The 12738-nt window shown below is 34.1% G+C and overlaps 1 protein-coding gene across 2 annotated transcripts in view; it reads left to right on the top strand.

Moving 5' to 3' along the window:
* The window catches only part of LOC127835188 (uncharacterized), a 51336-nt gene that overhangs the window by 8522 nt on the left and 30076 nt on the right, over positions 1–12738 (top strand). Inside the window, exon 2 of one of the 2 annotated variants that reach the window (XM_052361498.1) lies at positions 7163–7216. In XM_052361498.1, coding sequence (XP_052217458.1) covers positions 7163–7216 — 54 coding nt within the window. Of the gene's footprint in view, positions 1–7162; positions 7226–12738 lie in introns of both variants that reach the window. The other variant, XM_052361497.1, reaches the window with a different exon arrangement.

Below are 12738 nucleotides of genomic sequence, written 5' to 3'. Positions count from 1 at the left end.
AAATAACTGGCCTTTGTTACAAACACGCTTACGAGTTAAAGAGCGCCGTTTTGATTTTTCACACATGTAAGCAAGTTTGTACCTTAGATTTCATCATTAATTAATATAATAAGCAATTAGGGAATATTACTGGCCTTTGTTACAAATACGCTTACAAGTTAAAGAACGCCGTCTTTTATATTTCGGTAACACTTTTTTGTTTGATATGTTCGGAATAACCTAACTGTGAATTATCACAGTATATAAAATGGAGCTCAAATGTCTTGTTCTATTATTTCAAAAATGGAAAATGTGTTGTGCATTTCATGCAATTTGGAGGTACGACCAAGACAACATGCGACGTTTGTGAACGGTGGCAGCATCGGCTATGTGGAACTGGTTAGTTTAATTTAATTTGTCAATTGTATATAATAAAAACATATCGTACGTACTTTTTCTATATATTTTAATGTTCCTTGAGGATTTCATTATTTCCATCTAATGTAACTGGAAACGGGATCTTCATTTACGTACGATAAATTATTAAGTTCTTAATAATGAATCATTCTGTCCATTACGGTCTTAGTGAATGTTGTCTCTATCGTATTTCATTTTCAATTAGCATTAAATGTAAAAAGTGTACCAATGTGGTTTTGTGAAAACTGGGCTTAATGCGTGATACGGACTGCGCAATTCCTTATGTATTTCTAACAATATACAATAGTTATTCTAAACAATATGCAATAGTTATTTTAAACAATATGCACTAGTCATTTTAAACAATATGCAATAGTTATTTAAAAAAATATGCAATAGTGATTATAAAATTTTGTTAATTAAAACTTTATTAATTATGATTAATTAAAATTATTAAATACGTTTAAATGAAAATTTAAATATTACAAATATGTAAACAATATAAAGTGCATCATTTATTAATCTATATATAAGCTGTATATATTAAATTTATAAATTATTTGTACATTAATATGTGTAATATAGTCATTAAGATTATGAGATTTTGAGTGTAACTTCTTGCGTTGTTTATGGTTCTTTCATTCAGCAATACATAACCACCGTCTGTCGGATTATTTAATTTCTTGTATTCTTGTCGATCCCTGCATAGGCAAATAAATTTAAAATTTATATAAACATCATTAAATCTCAATAAAAACATCATCAATATTCAATTTACTAAACTGATCAACTTCCAATAATTCTCGCGTGTATTGCGCGGTGTGAAGTAGCAACCGGCCTTTATTGATCGTTGTCGATTAATAAAGAGATTATAGAGATAACGGTCTGTGTTAATTGATTGATTGAGTGTCGTATTAACCTAATATAGTTAACATTGAGAACAAATACTAAATCTTATAGAAATAAGTTATGTAGAATATGATTATTAAGTTGAAACTATTATCCTAAAGAGTGTACTTAATATTGATGCATGCATAAATCATGTTTATAAAACAGAACTGTTATTATTATTTTTTTTAGAAATTATCTTTAATATGATTATTAGCGTATGATTAAGAAAATAAACATAAATTATGTAAATGAAACAGAGCGGTATATTTTAAATTGTGTAGAAATTGGTCTGAAAGAAATTGTTTAATTATAATAAATACATTAAGGAATAAGATTATTATTATTTAATTATAACAGAACTATCAATAGAGTTATCTGTATCGAGTTATAACGCAAAAATTGTATTACGGACTATATTTTAAGCAATTACAGCCGTGTTGTCAGTGAAATTTGCCGATGTCATTGTAAGTTCATGAAAATTGTATATATCATCCGCAGAAAGCAGGCCCCATAAACCGTCAACGCACGCCTGGAAGAATACTGGACAAAGTATTCAAATGGTTAAGTGTCCACCATCCACCTTTTTGAAGGCTGTTTCGCACTTGTATGGACCCTCTGAGTGAAGTGAATGTAAAGATAAGACAGGTGTTAAGTGTTGTGTTCATTGCACACTAGCTGTATTTGTTTCATGTACATATTTGTAAGATTTTATATGTATGGTTTGATTAATGTAAATGTGTTGCATAATGTGTTCATTGTATTATACTATATTCTGTATTGTTGTTCTGTTCACTGTATTTGTTTCATTTACATATGTATTGGTTAATGTAAAGTTGTAACATCAAGTTTTCATTAATTAATATAATGTAAATGTGTTGCATAATGTGTTCATTGTATTATACTATATTCTGTATTGTTGTTCTGTTCACTGTATTTGTTTCATGTACATATGTATTGATTAATGTAAAGGTGTAACATAAAGTTTTCATTAATTAATATAATAAACAATAAGAGAAAATTACTGGCATTCGACGGCTTTGTTTCAAACACGCTTACAGTACACTTTAAAGAGCGCCTTCTTGATTTTTCACACATGTAGGCAAGTTTGTAGCTTAAATTGTCATTTATATATTAAAATGTTAAAAAGATAAAAAATTTCGTTATATTTATTGCTTCCCTGCTTTGATAATAAAATTTAGGGCGAACGGACCCAGGGCGAACAGGTTTTAGGGCGAACAGGATTTAGGGCGAACAGAAATTAGGGCGAACGGACCCGGATTCTCCGATGTTTGACGGAAAGGGCCGAGAATGTGCGATTGGCCCGACTGTTAGACAGTGTAAAGACTGGTTTCTTTATTTATACAGTCAGACGAAACTAAAAAGTACCAAAGTAAGATAATCAAAACACGGTCTACCTTGTCATTAAACTTAAATTTTAAGACGACTTTAATGGTAAAAATGGAACATTTAGTTTTTTTTAAATCTTCAACAAAGGAGCAGAAACCCGATGCTTTGAGCAGTCCACCTCCCAAAAAAACTAAGAAAGATTATGGTAAAAAATATGATCTATTAAACGCACTAGAACTTTTCAAGAAACTTGGCTCACAGATTTTCAATGGTTACCAGTTGATGATAATCAAATTGCTACCAGTAGCGGAGCCTCAGTCTGATGAGGTCCACATATTGGACTAGTTTAATTTGTTAAGATTACGGTGTACTGATGTTCAACAAATGTTTTAATAACACTAGCTTTGCAAGATTGAAAGTTTAAGAAAGTCTTTATATTGTTTATAATATACTGCTATAATGAATGTACTATTGAAATACAACTATAAACAAAACTAGCAAATCATACTCATTTTGGTATATTCCACATTGTTTTACATTAATCAATAAATGCGTTTATAATTTATATAAAAATTAACAGACAAGTGTAGTTCAGCAACGGACAAATAAAATTTCCTAAATGGTTGTCCGTGTACAAGTATAGTTTTTTGAGATTTCGCCACCCCTGCACATCGGCCTACACTTCCAAAAAATCTCTCCTCCTTCCAACCCTCCAGGGTGGCAACATGTATTTTAAATATATAAATGCATATAGTCCTGTACATATTGTAAATAATGTACATCTTGTACAAATTTAGCTGTCTTTGTCTTATTTTTAACTGTATAGTACATTGTCTTACCCTTAATTTTTATGTGGCCCTATGAAGGTGACCGTTTGGAGACACGTAAGTTATTGCCCTTAACATATAAGGGTTTATTACTAAACCCACTTTTAAATATTGTTTTAATGCCACTCTGGGGGGATCTCTCTTTTCCATAGCCCAATCCTCCTTAAGTTCCATACAGACAGGGTCTTATGTTGGAGCATTACGGCTATATTCCCTGTCTGCAAGTGTTCAACATTGAGCCACATACATAAACTTGTACTCATTAACTTTTTAACAACTCAATACTCAATTGCAATATTAATATATAATTGAGAGTTACACACTCTATGTGATATCATATATTGTATTTTTTTATTTTTTTCCTTTCCTTCTCATATAATTGCATTTGCACATGCAACTTCACTCTACATTTGAGAGCTGTTAAATCAGGCTCTGGCATCCCTATTAATAAATGTTCTTAGATATAAACATATCTCTCTTATGATTAGATCTTGTTGTTTGGCATTTAGTTTAAACTTTAAACATACACATAAAAATGGTACTTGACTATGCATGTAAACATATTGTGGCAATGTTCAACCACTTTGTGATCTGGAAAACCCTCAAATATTATTATATTGTTACACAAACATATTACACATCTGTGTATTCCCTTTTTTCTATAATTAATATATTAAAAAAGTCCTATTTGGATTCAAATTTTTAAACCACAGATCACAAAGTCTAAAGACTCCAACAAACCCATTGCAGTATATACTGAACAGTGGGTCTGGTAATGATGCTGCCACATACAACAGTATGTGTGTTTTCACCATCTTTACTTATAAAAATTGGGCTATTCTTTCTCTCTCTCCTCCTTAAAAAACAATACAAAGAATAACATACAATAACAACATCATATGAATGATATAAATTAATAATAAGTACAGTAACGTAACAAAACATAGTAATCTAATACTAAAAAACAACTCCAAGTTCTTTTGGATTAACTCATTCTTGTTCTTTCATTTATATTTTTGCATATAAACCATCATTGTTTACTTTTTCTTAAAAGTACAAAGTCAGCCGTTGGAAAATCTATTTTAGAAACGGATTGACCTACTGGCAATCCTTAATAAGAAATTTCGGCCAATCAGCGCCATCGTTATATAAGCGCATCAACCAATTAAAACGCCGCTTTTTAACCGCGTTAGGCCTATTCACTGTATAGCACTGCGTCTTTTTAACGCTTCATATAAAGGTTATATATTTTTAAACCAATAGATTTTTATTAAGGCACCGCACCAACACTGCAAAGTTTTATATTTATACCAATGGTACAGCCCAGTAAAATCGGGCTGTCCATTTTATGGCCGTTTTCGGCTTTTTATGCAGAGTTCTATGTTAAGCAGTGTGCTCGGGCAATGGTTTTTAACCGAAGTCCAGAGGGTAAATAACCCCAATAGTCAGTTCTAAAATTAGCATTTTCTTTGATTTTTTCAAAGAATACTGTCAGAATAGCAAACAGTTTGGATCCTGATGAGACGCCATGTTTTGTGGCGTCTCATCTGTATCCAAACTGTTTGCTAAGGCCTTCAAAATCCAGTTCCAGCGCTCAAAGGGCTAGATATTGTTTAGATGAAGATTCTGACCAAGTTTCATCAATGTTTAGTCTTAGGTGGGCCTTCTAGAGTGGTTACAATGTTTTGATGAGATCCTACTGAGTGGCCTAGTTTTTAGACACACATAAACACATTTAAATTTGGCCTAGATAATGTAGAGATAAACATTATCACAAAGTTTTTTCTAGATTGCGTGATACATGCGGCATCTACAATGGTTGTTTGGTTTCTAAGATTTGACGAAGTGACTTAGATTTTGGACGCAAGTGAGCAAGTTTGATCTTAAGATAACTAAGAGATTTTAAACATATTAGTAGTATAAAAACAAAATTCCATCTTTAATCATAAAATTAAATTAGTAAATTTGATAATTTGAGTATAACACACAACATTTGTATTCAGAAACGTATATCAGAAAATATTGGTAGTTAGTTAGACCCAAAATGTTAACATAATAAATGTCACAATATCAGCCAAGTTATGTAAGCCTATTCATGAAATCAAGTCATGAATCTTGAATGAGGTTAATTGAGTCTGTACATTTTGATAAAAAAGGAGATAGTCCACTACCTAAGTTTGGTTACAAATCCCTTCTTCAAACGATAGTTCATTCACTTGGGGATGTTTGAATAATACAGTTATTGTTTGAGAGCGTTGACTTACTGGCCGAATGATTTGTGCCAAGTTATCAATATGAAAATTAGTTCAATATTTTGTTCATGTACATTATTGTGTAAAACAGCTGCTTTAAAAGTTTAAACACAAAGAAGAAATTGTTTTTTCAAATCGTTGACCAAGGAGATGGTGTGTCATTATGTATTTTCAATAATGACTTTTTCAATCCCATTGGCAAAAGTCGCTTCAATTAGTAATCTAATGCATCATTGAATGTTTAATTGTTATTCTTTAACAGGGGACTCTTGACTGAACTGGCAGCTGCTTTTGCAACTTTGGGGAAAATAGGGAAACATGTTTTTTTTCTCAATAAGCAATATTACATTTTTATTTCACTTTGTTATTAAAAACTAATCAAATTATTTTCTGCAAATGCTTTATAAGACATGTTCAAACTTTGTTTGATGACAAAGACATAGATTGTTTACAAAAATGTCTCTAACAGAAAACTTTGTGTACTTTTTTTTCCCACATTTAAGAATTAAAAAAAATATTTTAAGGGGACTTTTAATGTTATTTAAGGTTATTAAGATACCTGTTTTTAGGAGGTTAATGGGGTCACAATCGGCACCAATCGGTAGCAGTGGTGTAGTGGATATGGTGTCCGCCTAGTGATCAGGAGGTCACGGGTTCGATCCCCACTGTGGGAGCGTTCTTTGAATTTCCCCCATAGGCACAAAGTACTGGTTCTAGTCCCAGGAAACGGACTCAAGAGCGTCTCAAATAAGCCTTAGGCTTTCTATGAAGTTGAGCTAAAATAAATAGGTTTTAACTAAATCGGTCCAAAATTAGCCCTAAAAAACAATGACTGGGAACTCTGAAGTCATTAATCAGCTGCTGAATATGCAAGCAATCAAATCACACTGATTTTGCCATCTTTCATAAGTAAACATTTTAGGTCATAACATTCATTTTGGGAAATGCCTCCATTTGTTTTTCAATTGATACTTGCAAATTACAAATGAACATATATATTTCATAATGTGATGTGTGAGCATTTTACAATATTCACATTCATTTACAAGAACCCTCACGCAAATTAAAATTTCGGTTGAATGCAGCATGAACAAACTATTTTCTGAAAATCACACACAATTTTTTAATTAATTTCTATGTTAGTAAACTTCCAGTTTCCTTCATTTAAACACGGACTCTAGATGACATACGCTCTGTGATTTAAATTACTGTTTTTAACTGACATACACAATTATTGTTTTAACAGATGATATGTGTGTATCTAAACCCCAGGTGGTATTATAAACAAAAGCATGATCAATACATTTTTTAATAGCGTAATATTACTGTTCCACAACAGGTATGTTATGAGTATTTTTGTTATCAGGATACAGGAGTGATGAGATATTAGCTGTTCAGACTTCACTGTGATATTGATTATTTGATGGAAGAGCACATCTTTCATTTCAGCTGGACGTCGAGACAGGCCTCCAGAAAACGGGACAATGTCTGCGCGACCAGGAGGTATGGCATGTATGTGTATAGCATTTAATGTCTGGAAATGAGTATTTGAGTCTCAATCTGGGAAATGGGGGCTTAATGCATGTGAGTAAAGTGTCATCCCAGTGTGCTCAGGCTAATCAGGGACGACATTTTTCGGCTTTAATCGTATTTTTTTATTTAAGGAAAGTGTCTTCTTGGCAAAAATCCAGTTTAGGTGGACAGTGTCGTCCCTAATTTTGCACAGGCAAATCTGCGATGACTCTATAGGCGGACTATGTCGTCCCTAATTTTGCACAGGCTAATCTGCGATGACTCTATAGGCGGACTGTGTCGTCCCTAATTTTGCACAGGCTAATCTGCGATGACTATAGGCGGACTGTGTCGTCCCTAATTTTGCACAGGCTAATCTGCGATGACTCTATAGGCGGACTGTGTCGTCCCTAATTTTGCACAGGCTAATCTGCGATGACTCTATAGGCGGACTGTGTCGTCCCTAATTTTGCACAGGCTAATCTGCGACGACTCTTTAGGCAGACAATGTCGTCCCTAATTTTGCACAGGCTAATCTGCGATGACTCTTCAGGTACATGCATTAAACCCATTTTTCACAGAGCAAGGCTCATTTTATACATTGTGTATGAGTATTCATAATAGTAAACCTATTTGTTTTAGCTCGATTGCATTGAAAGCCTTAAACTTATTAAACACTCTCGAGTCCCTTTCCTGGGACTAACAACCAGTATTTGGTGTCTTTGAGGAAGATGGATAGAACGCTCCTACAGTGGGAATCAAACCTGTGACCTCCCGGTCGCTTGGCAGACGCCATATCAACTACACCACCGCGATTTGTGTCTGTCCTCTGATATGGAGACTGTGAGTTTTACCCACAAGTCTCTGAGGATTTGAAACGTCTTCCTCAAACATGAATATGCCACCAAAAACTAGGTCACAAGGTCAGATGTAAGAGAAACACTGTCTCCACACGGGAAGCAACATTTTAGACTAAACCTTGATGAAACTTTGGCAGAATGTTTGTCTTCACAGTATATAGTGCAAGTTTGAACCTGGGTCTAACACTAGGTCAACAAAAATTGTGCGCAAAAAACCCCTGAAGTTGGAAAATTCATGTTGTGAAGTCTTCATATTGGGAAATTTGTGTATTTGAATATTTGCTCCCAAATACATAAACATTGATAACTAAGTGCTGTTGAGTTTTCAATATTATATTTACTTAGGTTCATGCCATAGAAAATAGCTAAATGTTGCATTTTATTTATTTGTAAATAAAAAATAATATTTTTTTAGAAACCTTCAATTTGTAATTTTTTTGAAAGCATTTGGGAAGTTTGTAGTTATTTAGCTCTACTGGCCGAAGTCCTGAAGAGCTTATGTCATGGCGTGGTTTCCGTTGTCCGTCCGTCTGTTTGTGTGTTAGACTTTTTCTTGTTTACGCGATAAAGTCCACAGTTTTCATCCGATTCTTTTCAAACTTCTTCAGTGCCTTTATATTAATAACGACTCGAACCCTATTGAAAATGGGTTACATCAGAGTAAAAAGTCCAGAATTATCTCCGCTTGAATTTGAGAAAATTGTGAAATAAGGCTTGTTTTGCAATTAAGTTTACATTTTTCATCCAATCATTTCCCAACTTGCACAGTGTCTTTATCTGAATGATGAGTCAAACCCTATTGAAAATGAGCAATATCGGAGTTATTAGTCCAGAATTATCTCCCCTTGAATTTGAGAAAAAAATGAAAATCTTTAACATTTTGCCATAACTTTTGCAATATTAAAGATAGCAACTTCATATTTGGCATGCATGTGTATCTCTTGGAGCTGCACATTTTGAGTGGTGAAAGGTCAAGGTAATCCTTCAAGGTCAAAAGTTTAAAAAAAATCAAAGCGGCGCAGAAGGGAACGTAGTGTTTCCGACAAACACATTTCTTGTTTGTTTACATATAAAGTTCTATCCTTTTGAAACTTCAACAGATGTTTAATATCATCAAGGGCCAGAACCCCATTGAGAGTAAAGAAAATTTGTCCAACTTATTGTTGAAAAGGAGCCATTTGAAGTTTTAATTTTACATTTCTTCTTGTTTATGCGATAAATTTCCCTTTTTGGGTCTGTTTATTTAATACTTACTCAGATTGTTATGCCCCCGGTAGGGTGGCATAAAGCAGTATAACTGTCCGTCCGTCTGAAAAAAATACTTAAACATTGGCCATAACTTTTTAAATATTGAAGATAGCAACTTGATATTTGGCATGCATGTGTATCTCATGAAGCTGCACATTTTAAGTGGTAAAATTTCAAGGTGGACATCATCCTACAAGGTCTGGATCGAAAAAACAAATCCAAGGGAAGTAATAAGCTTTAAATGGACATAATTATCTGACCTGCCAATTATTTTTTTTTAAATAAATCGAAGCGGCGCAGTAGGCGGCATTGTGTTTCTAACAAACACATTGTGGTAAAAGGTCAAGGTAAGATTATCCTTCAAGGTCTAAAGGTCAAAAATACAAATCCAAGGGAATTTATAAGCTGTAAAGGGAGATAATTATTGTCCCCTACCGGTGAAACCGGAGGGGACTTATGGTTTGCACTCCGTCTGTCTGTCAGTCAGTCTGTCAGTCAGTCTGTCTTTCATACTTTTCTGGATCCTGCGATAACTTGAAAAGTTCTTCATATTTTTTTATGAAACTTGAAACATAGATAGATGGCAATATGGAGATGAGGCACATCATTTCATTTTGTTCCTACGTCAAGAATTCTGGTTGCTATGGCAACAAACATAAAAAAAAATCTGACAATGGTGGAGTTTCACCAGTAGGGGACAATATTGCTTGGCAATCTCTTGTTCAATATTGAAGATAGCAACTTGATATTTGGCATGCATGTGTATCCAGACTTCCTGAAACTCAACAGCCTTCAGTCAGACATTTGGTCTGACTGGTCAGAATTTTTTGTCAGACCTTAGGTTATTCTGTCAGACCAAATATCATACGTGAAATTTCAAACAAAACTGAGAAAAATGTAAATACAGTCTATCTTGTCGATGCGACCACTTGTATTAAGCGATCTTTGTCTTATGCGACCATTTTGAAATCCCACGGAGCTTTTTCGCTATATAATGATATTGTATTAAGCGACTTTTGTCTTACGCGACCAGCGACCGCTGATTGTTGTGTATTTTGATGTCTGAATCTTGAATTAAGCGACCACTAGGAGGTAAAAGTGGTTAATCTATTGATCTTTCAGGGACATATTCGTGTTAATTGTTTATCTAAGCCGATAAGATGTACTGTTACACCTCTGCTTTGTTTTCACACCAACCATTATGCTTTGTCTCATTGACCGGTTCTGACCGGTATTGTTGTAGACTGGGTATCAATTTATTGAGTTGAATAATAGAGGAACGTATTGCGCACAGTCTACAGCTTAAATAATTTACTATGTGGAACGTTAAGAGACAACGCCGATTTTTCTCGAGTATAGATAACAGGTGCAGAAACAATGCACTGTACGCGACAAACATTTCCTGAGAAATGCGGAAAATAAACTATTAATCAGCAACATCCGTCGATTATCCGTACATTACCAATTTGTAATTATGCTAATTACATGTAGTAGATATTTGTTAGCCAATCACATTGTTATTTACTTAATAAATTTTTCAATCAGGTCTGTTTGTTTGTTTTCAATTGACGTGTTTTCATTTTTTCAGCTCATTATGAATCAAAATCGAGTCAGATTTCCTTAAGCGTACATGCAGAAATTAAAATGTCAAAACAAAAAGTGTTAACGTTGAACGAGAAAATTCGGGTTTTGGAATTGTCAAAGAGTAAAAATGCACGTTAAATCGCAGATGAGATTGGAGTCGGTAAAACTCAAATTCAGAACATTCTTAAGCGTAAAGCTGAGGTGCTTGAAGACGTGGAAAATAATGTGTCGGGTGAAAAAAATGCGAAAAATATTTCCTTGTCTATGGTGTTTTTGCAAATAAATATGTACACACAATTCATTAATAATAAAATGATAATTTACAACAAGTGAAAAAATAAAACAAATTTTAAGTTAAATATTGTTTATGTATTGTGTTTATATTCATTTTATTATAAAAGTTAAAATCATTGTTGACAAAAGAGATTATCCTTCATATAGATTAAAATTGAGGGTAAGCATTCTTCCAGAATGACCTTTTTTATTTAAAGACCATTTTATTAAGAGACCACTTTTGAATACTCCCTTGAGTGGTCTCTTAATACAAGATTGACTGTAATTAAAAAAACGTAAATATTGCTTTATCATTTTATTTTGAGTAACAAGGTAAAGTAACAAAGTTTGTTAACATGCACTTCCTCATTATTAAAGTCACTAATAAAATCACTATCTGTATCGTATCTATTTAAAAGCTTAATATCATTTTCACTGTCGTCTTGTTCCCAGTCTTCTTCATTGTTCTGCGAGTGTCCAGGCTCGGGCTCCTTGGGGGCAATTGCTCTTGAAATTAAAGATAACATCATTTTACAAAAAATGTATTCTTAATCACATTGTTTTGAGTAACAAAGTAATTTGTTTAAATTCATGGTCTGCCTGTCTTTCAAGACTCATCGAATTTACGAAGGGGGAGCTTATCCTCGTATTTTTTTTACTCCCCAAAAATATTTTCGGTGGAGCATATAGTTGCCAGTTTGTAGTTCCGTTATTCCTTACTTTCTTCCTTCCGTCACACTTTTGCTACCGTTTCTCATAGCGCCTTCAATACTTTACCAATCGCTTTCATATTTGGCATGTAGGTACCTTGCATGGACCTCTACCTTTTGATGAGTTTGAGGTCACTTGGGTCAAGGTCACCGAGGCTAATAATACACTTCCTTCTGTCACACTTTTGCTACTGTTTCTCATAGCGCCTTCAATACTTTACCAATTGCTTTCATATTTGGCATGTTGGTACCTTGCATGGACCTCTATCTTTTGATGAGGTTTGAGGTCACTGGGGTCAAGGTCACCGAGGCTAATAATACACTTCCTTCCGTCACACTTTTGCTACCGTTTCTCATAGCGCCTTCAATACTTTACCAATCGCTTTCATATTTGGCATGTAGGTACCTTGCATGGACCTCTACCTTTCGATGAGGTTTGAGGTCACTGGGGTCAAGGTCACCCAGGCTAGTTATACACTTCCTTCTGTCACACTTTTGCTACCGTTTCTCATAACGTTCAAAACTTTACCAAACGCTTTCATATTTGGCATGTAGGTACCTTGCATGGACCTCTACCTTTTGATGAGGTTTGAGGTCACTGGGGTCAAGGTCGAGGTCACCAAGGCTAGTAATACACTTCCTACCATCACACTTTTGCTACCGTTTCTCATAGCGCCTTCAATACTTTACCAATCGCTTTCATATTTGGCATGTAGGTACCTTGCATAAACCTCTACCTTTTGATTAGGTTTGAGGTCACTGGGGTCGAGGTCACCGAGGCTAATAATAGACTTCCTTCCGTCACACTTGCTGACGTTTCTCATGGCGCCTTCAATAC

Source organism: Dreissena polymorpha, chromosome 6 (genome assembly GCF_020536995.1).
Source record: "Dreissena polymorpha isolate Duluth1 chromosome 6, UMN_Dpol_1.0, whole genome shotgun sequence".
Lineage (NCBI taxonomy): Eukaryota > Metazoa > Mollusca > Bivalvia > Myida > Dreissenidae > Dreissena > Dreissena polymorpha.
The sequence above is the reverse complement of the archived record's forward strand: the minus strand, read 5'-3'. Positions and strand labels throughout refer to the sequence as shown.